Here is a 25,739-nt window from a genome sequence, read left to right as displayed (position 1 = left end):
TCGATCTTGTCTTCCCACGAAACAAGAGGAGTATTTCATAACAAAATTGTGCTCTGTTTTAAAAGCTAAATAATTTATTGGTAAGAGTTATTTTATTGATTACTCCATTATACATTGCAAGTACTTACGTCCGTACAGAAAATTATTGATTAACACAAGACTCAAGAGCCCATGCATAGGCACTCATCAACCCGCCTAGAAGAAACAAGAAATCCAACTGTGTCCTTCAAACTAAAACGTAGAAATTAAGGACCGACCAACTAAAAAGTATGAACACTACTACATAGATACATAGTACTATGTATAGCGTCCATTTCCTAGACGAAATATCTTTTGATCATTTCCTAGACGAAGTATTTTTCTTAATAATTATTCTTCAGCAGGATAAAGTGAAGCTGCCAAACGTGGCTTTGCATGTGCAAGTAAGGGTTTGGCCATGAAAAGTTCATTCGCGGACTCAGAGAGGTCAATCTCCTCTTGGTTCGGCGGCAAACTCCAGGAAAATCCTTGAAGAAGCCTTGCCAAAAGCATCATAGTCATGGCAGAGCCGAGCGCGATGCCCATGCAACCTCGCCTTCCCGTACTGAACGAAATGAAGCGCAGCTCATGCTCTGCAAGTTCCACCTCCCGATCATCGGCCATTGATGATCCATCCTCCTTCTTCAGATGCCGATCTGGTTTGAACCTAAAGGGTTCTTTCCAGACGCGAGGGTTGCGGCCGAGACCATATCGGCTCAAGATGACATGACTTCCTTTCGGGATGAAATTGTAAGAGTTTTATTTAAACTCTATGTCCCACACACCTATCTTAATAGAATTTGAAATAGCTCAAGTCTATCAGATTAAGGATGAGTGATAACGGGATAAGAGAAATCCTAAGAGATAAGATTAAAACTCTATCTCTAGTTATAATCAGATACAAACTCTTAGATTTCTTGATGGTCAGAAATCTATAAATAGCACTGAGGGATTAAAGGGTTCTCACCTACAACATCAGAGTGCCTTTTGCCATCGTGAGACACTTGTGAGGCAAAGTTGCTAGGGTGATCCTTCTCTCATAGTCAGATTTATTCTTCATCAAATTGATGGAGAAAGGTGCGCATTTATTTATTACTGTTTATTATTGTGGATCATATGAAATCGAAAATCCGTTTATTAATGTTCATGTTAAAATATTTAACATGTGGTATCAGAGCTTTAGGTTGTAGATTTTTTATGATCTCAATAAAATATGCAGTAAATATGTGCTTTCGTATTTTATGATTTTACTATATTGCGAAAGACTGAATATATTGATTTTACGATATGAGAAGAGAATTTTTACGATGGGATTACATCTATTCTGTGAAAGACCCAAAGGTCCCAAACAACGAAGATACGCACATCATTTCGGTGTTTTTTTTTTTTTTTTTTTTTACTTTTGCCGAATTGAGTCTGTGCTGGAGGAAGAAAAACTCCCTCACGTTTTTCCTTCCAATCATGCTTAATGCTTTCAGATCACTTTCCTTTGTTAAATCGTGCATTGTTGTAAATTTCTTTGTTTTTTATACTGTGCTGCGATGGGAAGAAATGTTGAGGGGTGGAGAAAGCCGCTGGGTGTAGGGCAGACCACCGTGTATGGTGGCTAATGGTGGCTTAGCACGCCGGCGGTGTGCAGGAGTTGGCCTTGAGAGGCGGCGTAAAGGGGCTGTATAGTCCCGAATGGGCACCGCTCCTGCTTGTTCAAGATTTTCGTCGGAGATGAGGTGTAAGTTGGCGCTGGGAGGAGGAGTTGAGCTCCTAACCGGCGTCCCTATAACGGTGGCAGAGGGCTCTAAAGCCCACTGCCGCAGTGGTTCCGTGGTTTAAAAAAAAAAAAAAAAAAAGAAAGGAGGTGCAGAGGAGGTAGACCTCGACGACGGGTAGAGGCTGAGAATGCCTTGTCGTTCTCCTCCTTGCCCGCGAGGGCCACTGTTAGTTGCCGTGAGAGGTGGAGCTTGGTGATTGTAGACGGAAGGAACTGGTGCGGCGCTGTTTTTCCTAAGAAGAAGAAGAATAGATATAAGGACTGATAAGGCTAGGTTTTATAAAAGGTTTGGGCTGTGGGCCGTGGGCCTTGGCCCAGTCCAAGTGTTTAAATTGGTTTGAATCCAGAAGGGTAAAGTGCTTGAGCTGGAATTCTGGTCCAGCCCGATAGCATAGTAACGGGCCTATGGGCCACTGATGTGGCCCAACCCAAGAAAAGAACAAAAAAAAAAAAAAAAAAAAAAAAAAGAGAGCAATCGGCCTGTACAGTAGCTCCGGCCGAGTCAACACATCCAGTTGACTTGGTTGCGGTCCAGTTTGCTGAACCGGTCCGATTCAGACCCGGACCGGACCGGTCAGATTAAAATATTATTATTTTAATATTAAAAAAAAAATTCCGAATTTTATTTATTTATTTATACATGTTATTATTGTTATTTACATGTATGAAAAGTTTGATTAAATGTTATGTGCATGTTATTATTGTTACATACATGCATTAAATTTTATTAAATGTTATTTGCATGATATTATTGTTAAATACATGTATTACATTTTATTAAATGTCATATGCATATTATTATTACATACATAAAATACATGTATGAATTGGCTCTTATTATCATGTTATATATATAATTATTTATCCAATATGGACAAATAATTTTCATTAAAATTAAAGAAAAACTTGGTTGCCCAAAGGTACAAGATTTTCTTCAATTTTGGTGCACAATCATTAAATTCCATAGTAAGGTGGATATGATAGAGTGAACAATTTTGTGTGTCAAGATCTATTCCCAAAGGAGGGTTTTGATGACACTACTAGTTCATCCATCAAAAGAAAAGTTTGAGGGAACAATTTGTATGTCAGAGTTTACTCCCAAAGGAGAATTCTGATGATACACTTAGTTCATCCACAGAATTTAATATTGGTGAGAACACTTTGTGTATTAAGATCTACTCCCAAAGGAGGGTTTTGATGACACTACTAGTTCATCCATAATTATTTAAATTCTGATTATTATTTATAAGTGTCTAACTCAAAGCATTATGTGACGAATATTTTCTTGCAGTAAATGTACCGACTTCATTACATTCACAAACTTCATCAGTTCCTGTTTTGAATGGCTCTAATTTTTCTGAGTGGGTTGAGCGAGTCAGATTCACCTTAGGGGTCCTTAACCTGGACTCATCCCTTACAAGTCCAAAACCCCACCCCTCACTGAAGAGAGTAATAGGGATGAGAAAGAGTCATTCAAGCAGTGGGAGAGATCAAACAGGCTGAGTCTAATGTTCATGAAAATGATCATATCTGAAAATATTAAAAATTCACTCCCTAGTGTTGAGGATGCCCAAAGTTTTTTGAAAAATACTGAGGAGAGATTTAAGTCTGCAGATAAGTCTTTAGCAGGAACACTGATGGCTAGACTTACCACCATGAAATATGATGGAGCCAAAGGAATGCAAGAGCATATCCTTGAAATGACAAATATTGCCGCTAGATTACAAACCCTGGGAATGAAGGTAGAGGAGTCCTTTATTGTTCAGTTTGTTCTGAACTCATTGCCACCTCAGTATGGTCCATTCCAGATGCATTATAATTCTATTAAGGATAAATGGAATGTGAATGAGCTGGCAAGTATGGTAGTTCAGGAGGAAGTAAGACTGAAACAACAAGGGCATTACTCTGCTAATTTTGTGACCAAAGAAGCTGGAAAGAAAAAGCACCATTATAGTAAAAAGAAACGAATTGGACCACCAAGAGGAAAGGAGCCTGGAAATGTTAATCAGGTTCAACATAGTAGTACCAAATGCTACTGGTGTGGGAAAAATGGACACATGAAATCTGAGTGTCAGAAACGTAAGGCTTGGTTTGAAAAGAAGGGTAAGCCTCTTGCCCTTGTCTGTTTTGAATCAAACCTTGTAAATGTTCCTACTAATTCTTGGTGGCTAGATTCAGGTGCTAATGTTCATGTTTCTATAACCATGCAGGGATACCTTACAAGCCAAACACCAAGCCCCAGTGAGCGATTCATTTTTATGGGAAATGAGAATAAGGCTGAAGTTTTGGCCATAGGGACTTTTCGTTTAGTTTTGAGTACTGGTCATTGTTTAGACCTTCATAACACAGTTTTTGTGCCTTCTGTGAGGCGTAATTTAATTTTCCTTTCTAGATTAGACTCTGATGGTTATTCCTTTTCATTTCACAATGGTAGTTTCAATTTGTTCAGAGACTCTTTATCTATTGGTTCTGGGTTTCTTTCCGATGGTCTTTATCGACTTTGTCTCGATAATACATTTATTCATAATACCTATACCCATAACCATGAAATGTGTATTGGAACTAAAAGAAACATGATGAATGAACATTCTTATGACTTGTGGCATAAGAGATTGGGGCACATCTCCAAAGAAAGGTTAGAGAGATTAGTAAAAGAATGGATACTTCCGCATTTAGATTTTACTAATCTTGAAGTATGTGTGGATTGCATTAAAGGAAAGCAAACCAAACATACTAAGAAAGGTGCCACAAGAAGTAAAGAGTTTCTTGAAATAATTCACACAAATATATGTGGACCATTCTCCACTGAATGTTTTGGTGGAGAAAAGTATTTTATTACCTTTATAGATGATTTTTCACGGTTTGGATATATCTATCTGCTACATGAGAAATCTCAAGCTGTTTCAGTACTTGAGGTATTTCTCATGGAGGTGGAAAGACAGTTAGATAGAAAGGTGAAAATCATCAGGTCGGATCGAGGTGGAGAATACTATGGAAAGTATGACGAATCGGGTCGTAACCCTGGCCCATTCGCCAAACTTCTAGAACAACATGGCATTGTTGCACAGTACACGATGCCAGGGATGCCACAGCAGAACGGTGTTGCTGAAAGGCGTAATCGGACTTTATTGGATATGGTCAGAAGTATGGTAAGCAATTCTACCTTACCCAAATCATTGTGGGGTGAAGCCATTAAGACGGCAACTTATATCTTAAACCGGGTTCCTAGTAAGTCAGTTCCAAAAACTCCTTTCGAGCTATGGATTGGTAGGACACCAAGTTTAAGACACATGCACGTTTGGGGTTGCCCAGCAGAAGCGAGACTTTACAACCCACATGAAAAGAAATTGGATCCCAGAACAGTAAGTGGATACTTTATTGGCTACCCAAAGAGATCCAAATGGGATAGGTTTTACTGTCCTAATCACAGTCCGAGAATAGTGGAAACAGGGAATGCCAAATTCATTGAACTTGGCGAAATCAGTGGAAAAATAGAACCTAGAGATGTGATCATTGAGGAAGTAGGAGTAGATGTCCCCATACCTACATCCTCAGAAAAGATAATGGTTCCTCTAATTAATCATCACAATGATACATTGGAACAAGAAAATGATCACCCATCTCAGAATGATAATATCACTGATGAACCAAGTTTGGAGTTACCAGAACAGATAGTCTTACGCAGATCTCAGAGAGATCGGAGACCTGCTATTTCAGTAGACTATGTGGTATATCTCCAAGAATCTGAATTTGACATTGGGACAAGTGAAGATCCACTAACGTTTTCACAAGCTATAGAGAGATGTGATTCTAGTAAATGGATCGATGCCATGAAAGAAGAGTTGAAATCCATGGATCAAAATCAAGTTTGGGATCTCGTTGAGTTGCCTAAAGGGTGTAAAAGAGTCGGGTGTAAATGGGTCTTTAAGACCAAACGCGACTCTAAAGGCAACGTCGAACGACATAAGGCCAGACTTGTTGCTAAGGGTTTCACCCAGAAAGAAGGCATTGATTACAAAGAGACCTTTTCTCCAGTATCTAAAAAGGACTCATTCAGAATCATTATGGCATTGGTGGCTCATTTTGATTTAGAGTTACACCAGATGGATGTGAAAACAGCTTTTCTAAATGGAAGTTTGGATGAAGTGGTCTACATGGAGCAGCCAGAGGGCTACTCAGAAAAGGGCAAAGATCACCTAGTATGTAAGCTTAAGAAATCAATATACGGGCTTAAACAAGCTTCCCGACAGTGGTACTTAAAGTTCAATGATACCATTACTGCCTTTGGCTTTAAAGAAAACATCGTTGATCGATGTATATACCTAAAGGTCAGTGGGAGCAAGTTTATATTTTTGATCCTGTATGTTGATGATATCTTGTTGGCTAGTAGTGATCTTGGCTTACTTTATGAAACCAAGCGTTTTCTATCTAAGAACTTTGAAATGAAAGATATGGGTGAGGCATCCTTTGTGATCGGAATTGAAATCCTCTGGGATCGAAAACAAGGACTGTTGGGATTGTCTCAGAAAAATTACATAGAAAGAGTTCTTGAGAGATTTGGCATGAAAAGTTGCTCATCACTTTATACTCCGATATCAAAAGGTGGTAAGTTTAGCCTATCACAATGTCCTAAAACTGAGTGGGAGCGTAAAGAGATGGCAAAAATCCCCTATGCTTCGGTTGTGGGGAGCTTGATATATGCACAGATTTGCACGAGACCAGACATCAGTTTTGCAGTTGGCATGCTTGGGCGTTACCAGAGTAACCCAGGGATGTCTCATTGGAAAGCAGCAAAGAGGGTATTGCGATATCTGCAAGGAACTAAGGATTACCAGCTTACCTTTAGGAGAACTGACAACTTAGAGGTAATTGGATACTCAGACTCTGATTTTGCCGGTTGTTCTGATAGTAGGAAATCTACTTCTGGATATGTTTTCCTACTAGCCGGTGGAGCGATCTCATGGAAAAGTATGAAGCAAACTATCACTGCTTCATCAACAATGGAGGCTGAGTTTGTGGCATGCTTTGAGGCCACAGTGCATGGTTTATGGCTGAGGAACTTTATCTCAGGGCTTGGAGTTGTTGACTCTATAGAATGGCCGCTGAGAATTTATTGTGATAATTCCTCTGCAGTGTTTTTCTCCAAAAATGATAGGTATTCTAAAGGTGCTAAACACATGGAGCTCAAATACCTAAGTGTCAAGGAGGAAGTACAGAAACAGACAGTGTCCATAGAACATATTAGTACTACGCTTATGATAGCAGACCCATTAACAAAGGGTCTAGTAGCGAAACAGTTTAAAGAACATGTTGACAGAATGGGTCTTATGATGTAAACATATTATTGAGCTCGTAGATCTTTTATTTTGTTTTGGACACTTAATGATATCTATTATGGTTGTTTGGTTTCTGTTTTCTTGTCTTTCCAATTCTTTGTACATTGAATGGTTTGGAAGAATGGTGACAAGATAATGTCTGCAATAGACATGAATTGGAACCCAAGGCATTACGGTATTAGCCTTAATTATCCCAATTAAAGATCATGTAAAATTGGTTGCTGGTGTTGTGGTACATGGAAGGGAATTTGTTGATTATATAACAAAGGACCACCATGACTCGCATCAGTAGTTGATTTAACATTGATATTACAGAACTCATGTAATGTACTTTGAGCTATGAAAGTTTCAGGAAATGAATTTGCGCAGTATGGTTAATTCCTGTAATAAACCCATGAACGGAAAATATTATTTTATGGGCGTATGGGCCAAGTGGGAGAATGTAAGAGTTTTATTTAAACTCTATGTCCCACACACCCATCTTAATAGAATTTGAAATAGCTCAAGTCTATCAGATTAAGGATGAGTGATAACGGGATAAGAGAAATCCTAAGAGATAAGATTAAAACTCTATCTCTAGTTATAGTCAGATACAAACTCTTAGATTTCTTGATGGTCAGAAATCTATAAATAGCACTGAGGGATTAAAGGGTTCTCACCTACAACATCAGAGTGCATTTTGCCATCGTGAGACACTTGTGAGGCAAAGTTGTTAGGGTGATCCTTCTCTCATAGTTAGATTTATTCTTCATCAAACTGATGGAGAAAGGTGCGCATTTATTTATTACTGTTTATTATTGTGGATCATATGAAATCGAAAATCCGTTTATTAATGTTCATGTTAAAATATTTAACAGAAATAGCCAGCCACAGTCGCGTCTTGCATTGAGACATGAGGGACGTTAAAGGGTGCAACTGGGTGAAGCCGGAAACCTTCCCTTGCACAAGCCTTCACATAATTGAGCTGTGGAATATCGGATTCTTCAACCCATCTCTTCTTTCCAACCACCCTGTCAATTTCTTCTACAGCTTTTTGTAGGAGCTCTGGTTGGTTGAGCATTTCTGCTAGTGTCCACTCTATGCAGTTGGAAGGATTATCCACTGTTGCAAGCATCAGTTCTTGCACGCACATGATTGAAAACAATTCAAGTAAATTATTGATAGATATTAATTATTGAAAACAATCCAATTAAATCTTATTATTAATGGCGTTTTTTTAAGGGGGAAAAAAGCTTCGAGGAATAAGAGTTCAAATTAGATTTATATAAATCATTTAGTTAAATTTAGATATTTTCTACAATACTAATATTAGTGTGGATATTTAAAATAGGAGAGAAAAACACTATTTAGGATTTATGAAAGATGTGAAGTATCTTGCAATGTTATATATTAAAAGAGTAATGCTGTTTATTATCTCAATTATCATCATTTCTAGCCTCTCATCATCTTATGATATGATATTAGATGATTAAAGACAATTTCTTATATTTTACTTATGAACTAATTATTTAATATTATATTTTAGGATGACGAGAGGATGATGAGAAAATAAACGATGAATAAATTTATTGATATTAAAAATGCATGGTATTAGGTATTCTTATTATATTTAATTTTTATCTTACCGTGATTTGAGCTTGGATCTCTTCCACTGAAAAAGCTGCTTTCCCATTCGAATCCTTTGCCAAAATGAAAGCGTCGAGCAAGTCCTCGGCCTCCGTCTTCTCCTCGTCTCTCCATTGCCGTAGTCTGTCATCGACGATCGGATCTTCATAACTAGTAACGATCTTCATAGCCTCACTTACAATCTTCCCATGACCATCTAAATCTAGTGCTGTTAAGCATGGCAAGTAATCTGATAAAGCAAATGCACTAAGATGGATGAGTATGGTGAAAAGTGATTCAATGTGTTCTACTTCCTCAACTCCAGGTCCTCCATCCTTCTTTCCTTTGCCAAAGTACCTTCTGTTGAATATCATCTTCCCAATGACATTTCCACAGTAATGACGTGTAGCAAGTCTCACGTCCACAAGTGAACCACTAATTGACTGATCATCAGCAAGGCTATGATCAATCGCAGCATTCTTACATTGATTATAAATGAAACGAACAAGATTATTAGCTTCTTCGGTCCTCTTATTGAGTAGCCACTGAGTTGTTTTTGAGTTGATTATCTGAGAAGCCACCAACTTTTTCATCTTCTTATATTGATCTCCCCACGGCACCAAAACTGTCGACTTAAAGCCGCGACTAGCATATTTATTCGACAAAAAAAGAGGTCTTGATGCAAACACGATATCGTGCTTTTTCAAGAACTCCCGGGCAAGTTCCGGTGAAGTTACCGGAATAACATGAACACCTCCTAGACGTATACAAGCGATCTCCGTATTGAGTGATTCCAGAAGGCCATGTATCCACCGAAATGCGGGCTTATTCCTCCACATTTCTGGGAGGTTTCCGACTATTGGCCACGGAGTTGGGCCCGGTGGGAGTGCTGGAGTTTGCTTGCAGCTTTTTCCATGGAATTTCCATTTGATCAATATGAGAGGAAAAAGAAAAATGAGCATGGTAAGAAAGGCTGGGATCATGGTTAAACGCATCGGCAACATTTTTTCTGAGGAACCATAACCATGGTTGATCACGTCCCTCATGGTAAAGATCAGCAAGGAAGAAAGCATGGCTTCTTTTCTAGGTATATTGTTTGCGAATGTACATGCTTGGTAGGCTATAAGTTAATGCATACAGGAGATCAAGAGAACCAACTTTATTTGAATGACAACTTTAGGAAAGTGGAGAGCACTAAGCAGAACTCTTTCTCGAGCTGAGGATTATTTTCTGCCCTGACTTATCTCTGAAATCATGGAGACAAAAGGCACGAATTTATAGAGTAGTATTCTTCGAAGTCGTGTGACGAGGTGGTGATCCTAGGCTAACTGCAGGGAGGCAAAGGCATGTAAATCATGGTATGGTACACGTGAAGCATAAGGAGAAGTGTACGGGCAGGTAGCTTGCTAGGGGCGGTGGATGGCCCTAGATTCTAGTTGAAGATTCTAGTTTAAACAAATTTATTTTATTTTTTGACCTTTCTATTTCTAAATATTTTTTAAAAAAAATAAAATTTACAATACCTATAAAAACCACTTACTTAATCACTAAATTTAAATAAAATACAAAACAAAAAAAGTGTTGGCAAAAATGCTCGGCCGTCCTCTAATGTATTTGTACCTTTTTTTCATTTTCTTAATTTTATAATTTTTTAAACTTCTTTAAATATTTTACAATATATATATATACACACACATTAATATTCACTTCCTTAACTATTAAAAAGACTTAAAATGTAGAGGTCAAATCTAAAAGATAAAAATATAGGGCAAACTAGCATTTTTCTTAATTTAAATGTATATGAAATTGAAAAAAAAAAATATAAGAAGTCGTCTTGATCAGGGAAGTGTTAAAAAGACTGAAACTCGGACCCTCATGAACGCTAATCACGAGTACATGCAAGAAGTCTCTCGTGTCCACGTATGAGCCGTACGTTTGGCACTGTATCATGTATGGGAAATACACACAAAGATCAACCATGCACATAAGTAGGTCGGATGAAAAAGATAAAAAGAAAGAGAAAAGCCATTATCAACTGGAAATTATCTCCACCGGACAGTAGTACTAGTACTACTAACACGTTTTTTTAGCTTATAATTGCATTTTGATCTACTTTAAATTTTGGTCCCATCAAATAATTTGATGGGATCAAAGGACGATGTGTGGTCTATTATTACTGTAATAAAAATGATTTTTCATTTCTTTAGATCAAGTGTAATTTATGTTTAGTGTTCATATTATTTAAGATAAAAATTTATTTTTAGAGTCTTAGAATATATAGTTTTTATATTTTTTTTATAAAATAAAGATAAATTTATATAAAAATATATATATTATTTTTTATTAGTGACCCTTACATTTTTTTTTTCAAAAATAAAATATGTATGAACTACACAGTTCAAAACTATATATAATATTATTGTTTTTAACTCTCTCTCTCTTTTCTTTTTTTTTAACCTTGGATCTGTATGAATAGCTCATTTTCTAGATGAGGTAGGACACCGATTTAATTCTAGATACTAATGTATATAATAAGAAAGAAAGGCCCTTATGTAAAAGAGTTGTGCTCAATTTCAAGATTATTTATGATCATTTTTGGCCCAGTCCCATCTGTTTTTACTTTTACAATTATATTTTTGCTAAGAGAATCATTACCACAACTCAAAATAGCTGATGCAAGACAATCAATAGATGGAATATGGGCATCATGCTCAAGTATATACAAATCATGCTCAAGTATAATGTTAGTTATAAGTCTCAAATAGACAACCAAGCGATTTTTACGTAACTTTCCATATTGGAGCGTTCTCTGCTAGGGTATCTGTTTTCTCGTTGCATGGTAGCCGCTGAGGCCTTGCCTTCACAAGTAGGCAGTCCTCAATCATTTGCTAACATGGTTTTACAACTGCCCCTCAGCCCTTACTGGAGGTGGATGTACCTTTTCGGTCCCCAAAAGTAATAGATGGAGAGGTCTGCTTCCTTTTCTCTAAAGAAGAGATAGATCGTTCAGCTGAGCCATTTCGTTTCTCTATGGTTCTGAAGTTTTTGAGGATGCGTCCGTCCATTGACTCTATTAGATCTTTCATTCGTAGCCCCTGGGGCCTTGCTGGGCAGTCTATGGTTTCAACGATGAGGACACCACGTAATGTTTTTGTTATAATGGCATCAAAAGATGATTTTAACAAAGGACTCTCAAGGGAAACCTGTGAGATAGATGGGGTGCAATACCGGGCTTTCATATGGACTCCTTTCTTCAATGAAGAGGAAGAACCTTTTAGAGTTCCCGTGTGGGTGGTCCTTCCTGGGCCCCCACCAAATTTTTGTCATTTATCGCTGCTAAAGACACTTCCTTCACCGATTGGTAAATTTTTTAGAAGGGATAACGCCACAAGTTGTGCGACGAGTACAGATGGAACTAGAGTTTGTTTGGAAATGGATGCATCGCTAGCCCCTTTACATTCATTATGGATTGGGGCGCCAGGACAGTCGACGAGTTAGAAACAAGAAATCGTCTATGAAACTGTGCCTGCCTTCTGTTGTCAATGTAAGAAACAGGGTCATAATGATAAAACATGCAGATTTCAAGGGGGCCTTAAAACAAAATTGCAGAAAGAGTTGAAAACGTTGAAATTGAAAGAAGTGGCTTCACCGGATCAAGATTTGGTCAAGGTGCCAGATATTGAGTCGAAAGGCAAAGAAAAAAATAGGAGAGTTTGAAGACACGACAAGAGATGAGTCGAAAAAGTTGAGTACACTTGAAATGGTACATGCAAAGTTAGGACATATTGAAAAGGAAGATAGACCTGAGGGGAGGATTGAGGATGCTTAGGAAGCGGGTGTTGGTGTGGGGAAAGAAGGCTTAGAGGGAGTGGGATCTGGTGAGGTGATCGTCAAAGAATATGAGGGTGATCCCTCCCATACGATGGTGAATGATGCTATAGAACGAGAAGAAGAGAAGGTAGAATGACACCACTAGTCATGTGGAGATGTTTCCACCTATTATTTTAGAGGCATCGATGGTTGGTGCAGTGAGAGTGGAGGATGAATTTATTTAAGTTGAGTCTCTGCCTCTGGATGAATTTGGTAATGAATTGGTTCAGGAGGATGGTCCGCATTCAGAGAGAGGGGAAGATGATGACAACCCCTTACTGGTTAATCCAAAAGAAATTGTATCAGATTCGAAGGTTGAGGACAAATCTAGGGATGGTAGACGAATAAAGAAAGAGAAAGTAAGGAGTTCAAAAAGGGTGGTGTCTCAGCCTTTAAAACTTAATTTATGATTGGTCCGTATTTTGTATGGAATATATGAGGGATTGGAACTTCGTCGAGAAGATTAAAGAAATTGATTTTGAAATACAAGCCGAAAGTAGTGGCCTTATTTGAGCCTTTTACAGTTACCGGTAGGGTCCATAATTTTCCTCAATGATTTATGTGTGATCAGTTTATTACAAATGAAGTTCATGTGGGGAAGATCTGGGTCATGTGGTGCAATGACGTCGTGGTCCATGTTTCATGGATGAGTAATCAATTTATTAATTTACATGTAATGGATGAGAGTAAAGATTTGATCTTGACATTTGTATATGGCAAATGTAATCAGATGGCTAGAGGGGAGCTGTGGGCTAATTTAGATGGAACTGGCAATTCAGGTCTACCTTGGGTTGTCAGTGGTGACTTTAACATTATTCGCTCGAAGAGTGAACATAGAGGGGGAAGACCACGGTCGTGTGGAGCCATGGATGGTTTCAATGTATGGATTCAAAGTGGCGGTTTGCTTGATATGTATACGGAAAGGAATTGTCTTTCATGGTGTAATGGCCAAGAAGGCTTAGCTCAGAGCTGGGTGAAATTGGATAGGATTTTAATGGATTCTAATTGCTTAATTCAGTTTCTGCAAGCTACTACTCAATACCTCCCCAAGACTACCTTAGACCATTCGCCTATGGTGATTAAACTGGAGGCTAATCAAGAGTTAAGCAGGCCTGCATCTTTTAGATTTCAACAAATGTGGACTGAGCATCCTGAATTTCTTAAGGTGGTAGAGCTGAATTGGCACATTACGTGTGAAGGGTCTGGTCTTTGGAAGTTTGCAGGTAAACTTAAGAGACTTCAAGTGATGCTTCGGGAGTGGAATAAAATGGTTTTTGGCTGTACTCTTAACCACATTCAAGATCTGAAAAATTGAATTGCTAGGTTGGAGGAATCGCTTCAAGCTGATTTTAATGAGGAGATGGAACAAGATCTGATTGTTTCTAGGCTGGAGCTGAATGTTTGGTTGGGTAGAGATAATTTAAGGTTGTTGCATTTGGCTAAGGTTAAATGGTTGAAGGATGGTGACCAAAATTCTAAGTTCTTTCATGCTATCATGAATAAGAAAAAAAAGTTGTGCATATTAGCAATGAGACTACCGAATGGGAACATGCTTAGTACACCCGAAGATACATTTAGGGGCAGTAGATTATTTTCAAGAATTTTTGTGTAAGGAGAGATTTGGCCCACTCCTGAATCTAAGCCAGCTTATTTCTACTGTAGTTCAGGTGGAGGAAAATCAATCTTTGCTTGCTGCGCCTTCTATGAAGGAGGTCAGAGAAGCGATTTGTAGTATTCCTAGCTCAAGCAGTCCTGGACCGGATGGGTTGGGTCTGCATTTTATATAGCCTGCTGGTCGATTATCAAGGAGGACATGCTCGATGCCGTTTCTGAATTTTTTTGGGGTGCTCCTTTTCCATGAGCCTTCACATCCTCTTATTTGGTGATGATTCCAAAGGTGGCCAAACCATCGGGATTTGATAAGTTTTGCCCTATCTCTCTATGTTCAGTTTGTTACAAAGTGTGCTCAAATATCATTGTTTCACACCTGAGTCTTTTACTTCCAAAGATGATTTCCAAAGAACAAGGTGCTTTTATTTTGGGTAAAAGTATCTTCGAAAATATTACCCTCACACAAGAAATGGTTCACTCGATGAATAGAAAAGTTGCGGGTGGAAATGTTTTAGTGAAAATAGATATGGCAAAGGCCTATGATCGTGTGGACTGAGCATTCCTTTTGCATGTTTTGGCATCCTTTGGTTTTTCTTCACAGGTGTGTGATTTGTTTGAAGTATGTATTTCTACTCCATGGTATTCTATTGTGATGTATGGCATGACAAGGGGTTTTTTTCAGGGGAAAAAGGACTCCGTCAAGGTGATCCTTTATCCCCATATCTCTTTATCATTTTGCAAGAAGTGCTATCTTGACTTATTAGTCAAAGTGGTTTGGAAAGGCATATTGGCCAGTTCTCAGAACCTCGTAATACTCATTTGGTTTCTCATCTTATGTATGCTGATGACGTGGTTATTTTTACTAATGGTGCAAAGAAGTCTCTTCGGGGTTTAATGCGAGTGCTCCATACCTAAGAAGTTTGGTAAGGGCAACGAGTTAGCAAGGAAGAAATGGCTATTTATTTCTCCAAAAGCATAAGGGTTGACAGGAAACGAGTTGCTATGAGGAAGACGGATTTTTCAGAAGGCACTTTTCCTTTTAAATACTTGGGTGTTCCTATTGTCACAGGTATGTTAAAGGCTAGAGATTTGAATGAGTTGGTGAACAAAGTGGGGAGCAAAATCGGGGGGTGGAAAATGAAGCTAATTTCTGCTGGGGGTAGACTCACTTTACTCAAACATGTCTTATCTAGTATGCCTTCCCATCTTCTTGCCATGATGCAATTCCCTAAGGTTACTGTACATAGGTTGAACCAAATGTTTAGCTCCTTTTTTTGGGGTGAAATTAATGCGAAAGCTAAGAAAAAATGTTGGCATGGAGTAAAGTATGTATTCTGTTTGAAGAAGAAGGACTTGGGTTGTGAAAATGTGAAGATGTACAAATGGCGTTTAACTCGAAATTTGCACCAAAAATTATGACAGATGACTCACTTTGGGCGCAATTCTTTAGAAGGAAATATGTGGGTGAAGGACACCCCTCTTTGGTTAATCCCAACAAAGGCACCCGATTTTGGAAAGCTGTTCTTAAATGCATTCCAATGGTTCTTGAGCATTCGAAGTGGTTGATTAAAGATGGGGATGTTTCATTTTGGTATGACAAGTGGGTGGATGACAGTCCAATATGTTATGAATTCCCAGTTTCGGCTTATCCTAAGTTGAAAGTCTTGGGTTGTAAAATTGAAAATGAATAGGATATTGATCTGCTGCATCGTCTAGTGGGAGCAAGTAAAGCTGAGGAGTTGTGCTCGTTTTTGGCAAGTCACAGAGCAGGAAAGGATGTACTGGTTTGGACTAAGAGTATGGATGGGTCCTTTTCATCCAAGTGTGCCTAGGACTGTGTGAGAGTAAGAGAACCAGAATCTCGTTGGTCGGATTGGATTTGGCATAACTTCATACCTAAGAAAGCTTCAATTATTATGTGGAAAGCACTAAATGATTTTTTAAGTGTAGATGATTGAATCCGTAGAGTGGGAATTCCTATGGTATGTAGGTGTGATTGCTGTCAGGAAGGGGGCTATGAGGACTTGAATCATGTTCTGTATGCAAGGGAGTTTGCTAAGGACATTTGGCAAATATGTGGTGGTCATTTCAGTGAAGTAGTTAAGCAACTAAATTGGAAAGAGCATGTTCACTACTAGTTTAGAAATGTGTCGCAAACAACACAAACGGGGATGTTGATGGGTGTCTTGCTGATAATTGTTAGCTGGAGACTCTGGTCTCACCGATGTTTGGCTCGCATGGAGGGTAGGTACGAAACAGTGGAGAATGTCTGGACAGACATCAAGTTTTGGCTTTCATTTGTTGCCAATAGCATCAACAAGGTGGATAAATTGACTAATACAGATCTACTTATTCTTTGGGAGATGCATATCCCACCAGTGGTACCAAAACCTAGACGTTTCAGAGCTGTTAAATGGTCAAAACTAAGTGTTGGAAGGTTCAAATTGAATTCAGACAGATGCAGCCTTGGGAATCTAGGTAGTGCAGGTGCAGGAGAGGTGATTCGGGACCATCATGGGAACTTTCGGTTTGCATATTATGTTTCATTGCCTCCAGGTACTAATAACTACTCGAAAATGTTGGGTGTGTTGGAAGGACTTAAACATTGTAAATGGATGGGATTTAAAGATGTGGATATTGAAGTGGACTCCATGGTTTTGCTGAATTGGCTAACAAAAGGTAAATGTGGTGTATGGCATTTGGAAGACTACTGGGACTAAGTATTGTATTTTTTAATTTTTATGAATTATTCATTGTGCCACATTCTTAGGGAAGGTAATGTTCTAGCAGATTTTTTGGCTAAGATAGGAGAGCGCAAGGAGTAACCAATAATTGGAATAATGTGCAAGACCTGCCGGTGTGGATCAGAGGTTGGGTCAGGCTAGATAAAAGTGGGCTTCCATATTTGAGAGTGGATTAATTGATTATGTATTTTGTTTTTATCGGAATGTCCTGTAATCTTGGTATTCCTCTGCCATTGGTGAGGGTTTTATTTTAAATAAACTTGGGGATAGGGTCTCTCTTGGACATGGGACCTCTAAATAAATAAATAAATAAATAAATCATACTCAAGTATATACAAATCACAATCAATAGATGGAATCGCATTTCTAGAATATGGGCACATTGAGGATTTGCATAAATAACAAAGCCAAATTATTTTTCTCATGTACTATGGTCATTAATAATCAACACCGAATCTCAAATAGAATTCTACCATAGCTGCTAGTCATAAACATGCTTTCATCTTTAAAAGCAAAGTTAGGACCTTTCCCAAAGCAAATCCCTAACACATCTAAAGAAGTTGCTAAAGATATAAAATGTACAAAGTCTAGAAAATATTTTTGCCAAGAGAATCATTACCACAACTCAAAATAGCTGATGCAAGACAATCAATAGATGGAATATGGGCATCATGCTCAAGTATATACAAATCACAATCAATAGATGGAATCACATTTCTAGAATCTGGGCACATCGAGGATTTGCAGAAGTAACAAAGCCAAATTATTTTCCTCATGTACTATGGTCATTAATAATCAGCAAGGAAAACAAGTTAACAAAGTTTATTGATGTTGCAAGGAGATTTACCAAGAGTTTAGCAGGAAGAAGTATAAAAAAAATATATATGCAAATTAGTTTGTAGGACAGTGAAAGATGTATTTGAGTTTCCCTTGGAATAAAAAACAAGAAAGCAGTTATTTTTATTAAAATAGTTCTTCTATTTACAAGTATGCAAACTGCAAAGATTTACAATACGAACTTTGTCCTAGCCTGTCCATTTAGAACAAGTTTATCCCTATCTTAGCAAGACTATCAGGTAGAAATGGCTTTTCACCACCCTTCTGCAAAACTGGCTACTATGAATAAGAACCCATTTCTTTTTTTCTTGAAATGGAATTAAAAAACTAATTGTGCTAGAATTCTAAGATGGCATCAAGTTTTGTTCTTATTTTCTCGGGCTTCTTCAACATTCAATCCTCCAGTTTTAAGAATTCTCCTAGTTTTGCTCCCTTTGAGATCCAAGTGTTTTATCATAACAACAACATTCTTTTAGCACATTAAACTACTGCAGAAAGTTTAGAACTATATATGATTCTATATCCCCCTCTATAAGAACATGAGCAAAATAAAAAAGATGACCAAAATTAAAGCAGTGTAGCAAAAGAAAAACATTATAGTTGATATCCAACTATTAAAGGAGTGTAGCAGAAAAACTTCATCACAAGATTTTAATGAGTTTTCTCTTTCTATTTTTTGCATGATGATACCCATCTTGTGAATTTAATATTTGATTTAATGGTTGTGAGGATATCCAAAAACAAACAGATATCAAAATATCTGGCACCGTGAAGGCAGATCACAAGGCACCATGATTTAATGGTTTTTTCTCCTTTACCGTGAAACCAGACGGTGACTTTTCTCTTTCATCACAAGGCATCATGAAGCCAAATCAAAGAACCAAAAATGAAGAAGATAAAATAAACCCAGATGAAAAAAATACACAACATGAACAATGTCATCAAACAAACACAAACAACATCAACACAATCAAACCTAAACAACATGAGAGAAATAGGGAAGAAGAAGAGAAAGAAAGAGACGCTGGAGATAGGGATATAAAATTTGGAGAAAAATAGTTGAACTAGTGTACATGGTGCATATATAGATCTTCTTTTGCGTCAATACTTTGGACACAAAAACCTAAACATGCGTCAGAATATAATGGTATGGTTTTTGCGACTATCGAAAATTGACGCTTAATGGTCTATTCAAGTTAATTTCTTTTGCAACAAACAAAATAAGACACAAATAAATATAAGTTGATGTAAATAAAATTTACACTATTCATGTGGCTAATTTGACCAATTATGTTGGTTATTTGCAGTAGGTTTAATAAAGATGTAATTACTCATTTATCACGATAATTTATCCAATGACGAAAAAGAATTGGAAGCAAAAAGCTTTTTCTCTTGTAGTGTTTAAATGATATTTGGCATGCCTATTTCTTATTTTTCAATCGATGTAACCAAAGATTGAGTTTTTTTTAGCCAAATGGACAGGAGGGGCAATCATAGTTGACCTCCTTTATTTGGTTTGATTATAATAGCACTATATTTTTTGGGATGCTTGGGACCAAACAAAATGGCCCTAATGGCAAGAAGTCACAACTAAGTCAAGTTTGAGTCATAACCTAGATCTCAACTCTACTAAAAAATTGGATGATGATTAGGCAACTAGTATATACTAAATAGTTTACAATGAATCCTTAGGTGTTAACCCATTTTCAGCATTACCATAGTAACACCTCATGCATTGGGGACCGAACAAGAGGGGCCTAGATGATGGAAAGCTTGCTCTCTTCAATTGGGTTTAAGCAGTAGTGGCACAACATGTAAATTTAACAAAAACATGACACAAAATAAGCAGGTTGAATTTAATATAAATAAATTTGGGTCAAAACATGTTAACACAATAAGATGTGATTAATCAAACTATGAAAACCCATAATCAAATCATATAAGTCGAAATAATTTCTATTTTCAAATTCTATAAATGTTTAGCTTTATATGCATTTATTGTTGTTGCAATGTAATATTAATATTAATATTTGATTACTTAATATCTCAAACTATTAAATCTTTTTTTGTTAGTATGCAATTTAATTTTTGGAGATATTATTTTTCTTATATATTATTGGTATGATTATTTATCATAAAGTATCTTATCATGAATCTAGTTATAATTGTGAATGATTTATATAACTATCTTTAAATTATATATAAAATTATGTTAGTTAGATCAAAATAAATACACAGGTAAGCTGAACCCATTTAAATAAAATGAATTGCGTTTATGTTAACTTAATAAGAGTTATGCATGTTGTATTGTACCATACATTATTTACATTCGTCGTGTTAGAGTAATAGGATCTAACCCGTTTGATTAAAAGGGGTAAGTTCGATTCATATGATTGAATATTTATGACTTGACATAACACAAACATGACCCATGAACACGAATTTTCACCCTTAAGTTTGAGCTATAACCTAGGTCTTAGTTCTTTCTACAAAATCTAACGAATTCTTAAGCAACTAATAATAAAGTCTGAAGTGAATCCATCTTCAAATTAGAATTGAATATCAAGTTCATATCAAATCACATAATAATAGTACTCCAAGGACCAATGAGCTAATTAATCGTGACTAGTGAAGATTGGGACTTTCTAAACCTCCATGTATGGAACCATGCATTTTTTCTTTTCAATTTTATCTCCTCCAACGGCTAATACTAAATAGCTTGTGATAAAGATGCTTTTGTGGCAAATTATTTGGATAATGAAATGCCTTTGTATGAATAAGTGCCTATGTGCATAAGAAATGTAAAGTTATCGATTAGAGCACTTGTATTAGCTTGATCATATGCTAGTATTAGGTAAAATTTAACTAATTAGACATAAAAACCGTCATATTGGATTTAATATAATAATATAACTTTAGTTATGAGCTACAGTGCTTCAACAAATTTGTATGTGTTAAGTAACTTAGTCATCTCTTTGTTTATATAATTTTCTCCCTCTAGAAACCCATCACAAATGTTTATATAGCTACGGTAACTCGAGATAGTTTAACAAATTAGGTTCATTTGGATATTTAGAATATCTCATTACATCTATAAATAGTAATAAAATGATTTGAATTGAAAGGTCTTATTGTGTTTTAAGAAATAAGAGAGAAAAAATAGAATAAAAATATTATAAAGTTAAAAAAATTGTTTGAATATAAGTTTTTAATATTATTTTTACTTTGAAATTGGAAAAAGTAGTATTGTTTTTTGTATTTTATTTTCGAGTTTGGAAAAATTATAATAATTAAATATTGATTAGATGAAAAAGTTCAATATTTTAAATTGAAAATTGCTTTGTATTTGAGTGATGTCTAAGAAAGAAATATCTCAAAATATCTCAAAATACTTGAAAACAATTGTGTTGGCAAACAAATCCTTAATCTTAAGTACTTCAAAGTCATTGAAGATCATTGAAGATTTCAATTAAAATAGTGATTCAATCAGAATAAGTAAAATTACGGTTATGTTATTAAATATAAAACTATAAGAAAAAAGTATGCGGTATAAATTATGATAATTAAAATAAAATTTTATTTGATTAAAATATAATATAAGTATTAGATCTGTAAAATATGATGAAAAGAAATTAAATAAAAATAATAATTAAAAACTAAAAATTAAATAATATTTTATTATTATATAGAGTTTAGATAGATAATTTGTGACATTCCCAACCTCCGCTTGGAATGAAAGAAGACTTAGGAATATGTCAGGATATGTAATACAAGGTTACATATCCCGTACATAACAGTTAACATGCAATGCAACATGTAAGTGCAACTAGCAGAATGCAATATTCGTATCAGATTAAAGGTGACAAAATAAAACTTATGCCAGAATAACTAAAAATATTCCAATTCATTCATAACCATCATAAGTTCAAACCAAATAGTAGCATAATATTAATACAGCTAATCATCATAAAAAGTCTCCAAAATTAGATTAACTGATCTAACTGCTTCATGCATTCTAGAGTATGTAGGGTTAGTGTTATAAACCTCAAAATGAGATCTAGTCTTTTCTTGAGGTCCGGCTCCTCCTCAATTAGTTGGATCCACTAGTCTATTGAGTCCATTCTCGTCAGATCCTTATACAACTTCTATCATTTCAAGTGGAATAATAGTGAGTCCACAAGAGATGAGATTTACTTGAAATCTCAATAAATTAAACCAACGTACACAAAAATAAATTATGCATAATGAATGATAAATACGAAATGTATGCAATGTAGAAAAATCAGTGTCTGTCTCCTATATAGATTCCTCAACATTTTTCAGAAAAATTGAGACACATTTTTTCTTACAGATGACATTTTTCACTTCACTGGCAAAAACTTCATAATGTTTCATGATTATTAGCAATTCATACTTAATCATAATATCATAATATGTGGTATCGTTACAGTTTCCCATATGCACTATGAGTACCTATTTGTGACTATAGTACAAGTCGTGTAAAAATTACGTTGTCCATAGACTCGTTCTCAATGCATTGGTAATATAACATAACATCATAACATGTACATCCACCAACCTTAAGTGTCATAACATTTAACTTCGCTCTGGCGTTTAAAAAAACCCCATTCGAAATCCATTGATTGTTCTTCGTCAACCCAATGGTTACCACTCCATTCTTAATCACTCCAGATTGGACAAAGAAGTTCCACTAAGATAATTCTCCTTTCTAGACTTTGGGATAGTGACAAAAATTATTTACATGCTATGTTTGAAAAATTGTAGTTCATAATATGTGCGTGTGTAGCTTTCGTGCGAAAATGATATTTATATGCAGTATGCTAAAAATAGTAAAAATATCACATGTCATGTAGATATGCACTTAATGTATTATATAATATGATATTTTATGCTCAAAATGACAATTATAACTAATTATAAATAACTAATCAAGGTGTAAGTTACAGTATTTTGATACTTGTTTTTAGAATTTAAGATTATCTGTAACCTCAAGTATCCATTTGTAACCATGATTTTCCTCGGCCATAAGTGAGAGCAGTCAATAAAATTATAGTACTGTCATTTTTTTTAAAAAAAAATGTGTAACTTCGAAGCCAATTTACAAACTTCTTGAGTTTGAAAGGTTGTAGCACCTGAAATCAAAGTACCTGAAATCAAATTCATGCTCAGTTAAGATTTATACCACTACAGAAGATGTTCATAATCAAAAGTTTTCAAAATGGATATTTACAAAAATACCACTAGATTTTCAAAAATTGCCACTAAGGCCTTAAATTTTTCACTATTTGCAAACAAATCTCAAATTTAACCAAACTTCATGGACCTATTTTTCATATTCTAAAACCATCTATACCCTTATAATTGTAAAATTCAAAGCGGAACTATCTCAAATATACCCAACCCTTGGCATGCACTCTAGTTGATGCATAAGTGTGATTTCAATTATTAATCCCTATGAATGCGTCTTTGTGCAATTTTCTTAAATAAAAAATAATCACTATAGTCCTTATTGACATAATAGAAGCAAATTCTTAGGTGAGAAAATTCATCCCAACACTTAATCATGGATAAAAACCTTAATCTTCATTAATCCTCCATTAATCAAGCATGATGCTCTTAGCCTAAATTATAAAGACATGCTTTTCAAAATTCACCCAAAACATGTATTTTTATTCTTATACCAATTAAAATATTTTCTAAATGCTTATTGATCAACCCTAGGTAAAATAAATTTAAACTTAATTAAAAACCATACATGCTTGATGATCAACACAAAGTAGAATTAAAACATATCATGGCATGCTTCTACTCTCAAAATCAAACATTCAATGATCATTCTAAGACATTAATAAATTATATCAAAATATGCTAAGACATGCCATAGCTAAAATTTCCACTTAAAACAATTTAAACACTTAATCCATTCTTAATGAACTTGGTTTTGAATTAAGCATGGTAACCTTTTCTAAACTCAACCAAAATTCACTCCTACACTTGAAAACAAGACTTGAAATGTAAACTAAGATCTAGGGTAAGAAAACTTACAATTTTCATGGCCCACTCAAGCTTCCAACACAAGAACACTCAAACACTCACACCTTTCAATTTCTCTCAAAACTTAGGAGGAAGAAGGCTCTCAATGCTCAAAAGGAACTAGGAGATTAGGTGTGGAGGAAATGAGGGAGTGGAGGGGCTTTTTATAGGTAGCAATCAGGGAGGGGACATTGGCCTAAGCTCAAGAGGATTGGGTGAAGTGGGTAGTGGTGTAAGGAGGTGAGATTTCAACTTGCATGCATCACCTTGTGTCACTTGTGCAAAGGGAATAGTGCCCTAAAACCACCATGATTTCATCAATTCAGGTGCTACAATGACCCTAAGGGTGCTGGTCAGGATGTGGTGAAGAAGTAAGAAGAGGAAAAAAAAAAAAATCAAGCATGAAGATGACGGGTTCAATGATGACTTCTTGGATAGTTTTGACCATGTCTTGATTCATCCTCTTGTCCTCTCTTCATGGATGTTTTGTGTAGGTCATGAGTCATTCTTAGAAGGCTTTTCCAGGTGGCAGAAAGTGGGGGATTGGATTCCAAGAGGTGATGAAGGAGCAGCTCAAAGGGAAGGGGTGAAGGGAAGTGGGTTGTTGAGTGATGGTGGCTTGGTGTCTTCTTTGTGTGGGAAAAATTGGTCAAATACTCATGATGACCACAAGGGTCTGGGGATTGGGTGGTGATAAAGGTGGCGCGTGGTGGTGGCTCAGCCATGGGCAGAAGTGGGGTTAAAATGCAACCAACCCAGTTCCCATCTAACTAGTGCTTAGGGTGCAATCAGTTTGAGGTTTTGGTTTGGTTCTTGAAACCAAATTCGTCCAAAGCTTGTTCTAGTTCTAAAGGGATCATATGAGGTGTTTAAAGACCATAGTGCCCTTGAGAAAAAGGCATAAAAAGATTGGGTTAGGGGTAATTCAGTCCATTGCACACAAGAGCACACGTGCTGATTGGTGTAGTTTTGGATGTTTATCTGGAGTTCTAATATGATCTAAGAATGATGTAATTGAATAATGAAATAAGAAAATTTTAGATCAAAAAGGCTAAAAAGATTAAGAAAGAAAATTAAGCTCCAAAACATGTTTAAAGATCACTAATCAAAGGTAAGTTGATTAATGGTCTTAACCCAATTTCAAAACCTAATTTGAGTTCAAAGAATCACTTAGGGTATGATATGGACTTGAGGAAACTAATGGTATAGTGCATTAGGCTTCAAATAGAAGAGTGAATAGTAGCAAAACAAGGCTTTGGGCATTGTTGGGCTTAAAAGGCCATGAGTGTGGGTTAAAGGTCCATGGGCTTTGGGTGTGAATAGATGGGAGACCCTTACTTTTAGATTTTAAAGGATTATGAGAGGCCTCAAGATCAACAAAGATTAGGCTTGAAAGGCTTGCCTTGACATAATTGGACCATGGGTCAAAGCTACAGCAAGTTAGGCCCAAAAGGCCTTATGTCTTCTTTGTACTTTTAGGCCTTTTGGGCCAACCCTTATCCTACCAACACTTATATTCCTATGAGGGTTGAAGGCTTATAAGTCTTGGCCCATTAACATTTTAAAGTTCTAAGGGCCTTAATAGAATTACTAATGGGCTTGCTTCTCTTAACCTTCAAGATTAATAATTGATGACAAAAAATGACATAATCTAAAATAAGTCTTAACTATTTTCAATAATAATAAAATAACAATACACTAATATAATAATAAATATATATATAAAAAAAATGTTTGAAGCCCAAAATCATAAGCTTAAGTTAAGGGCGTTTAAAGATTACCCCTAATGGTTAATGAAGCGGAGTGTTACATAATTCAATGTGAATTAGTAGGGGTGTAATCGGTCCGATTCAGTCCAGTTTTGTACATATTTTAGAACCAAACTGATATACACCA

At 36.2% G+C, this 25,739-nt stretch overlaps 1 protein-coding gene across 1 annotated transcript; it reads right to left on the bottom strand.

Moving 5' to 3' along the window:
* Positions 1–369: 369 nt before the first annotated feature.
* LOC122302634 (tryptophan N-monooxygenase CYP79A68-like) lies at positions 370–9,773 on the bottom strand. Its single transcript, XM_043114023.1, has 3 exons — positions 8,749–9,773; positions 7,978–8,243; positions 370–761 (listed from the first exon to the last, which is right to left on the bottom strand). Exons 1-3 carry the CDS (start codon positions 9,771–9,773, stop codon positions 370–372), a joined length of 1,683 nt encoding a protein of 560 aa, XP_042969957.1.
* Between the last annotated feature and the right edge of the window lie 15,966 nt (positions 9,774–25,739).

The sequence above is a fragment of the Carya illinoinensis genome, chromosome 1 (genome assembly GCF_018687715.1).
Source record: "Carya illinoinensis cultivar Pawnee chromosome 1, C.illinoinensisPawnee_v1, whole genome shotgun sequence".
Taxonomy (NCBI): Eukaryota; Viridiplantae; Streptophyta; class Magnoliopsida; order Fagales; family Juglandaceae; genus Carya; species Carya illinoinensis.
The sequence above is the reverse complement of the archived record's forward strand: the minus strand, read 5'-3'. Positions and strand labels throughout refer to the sequence as shown.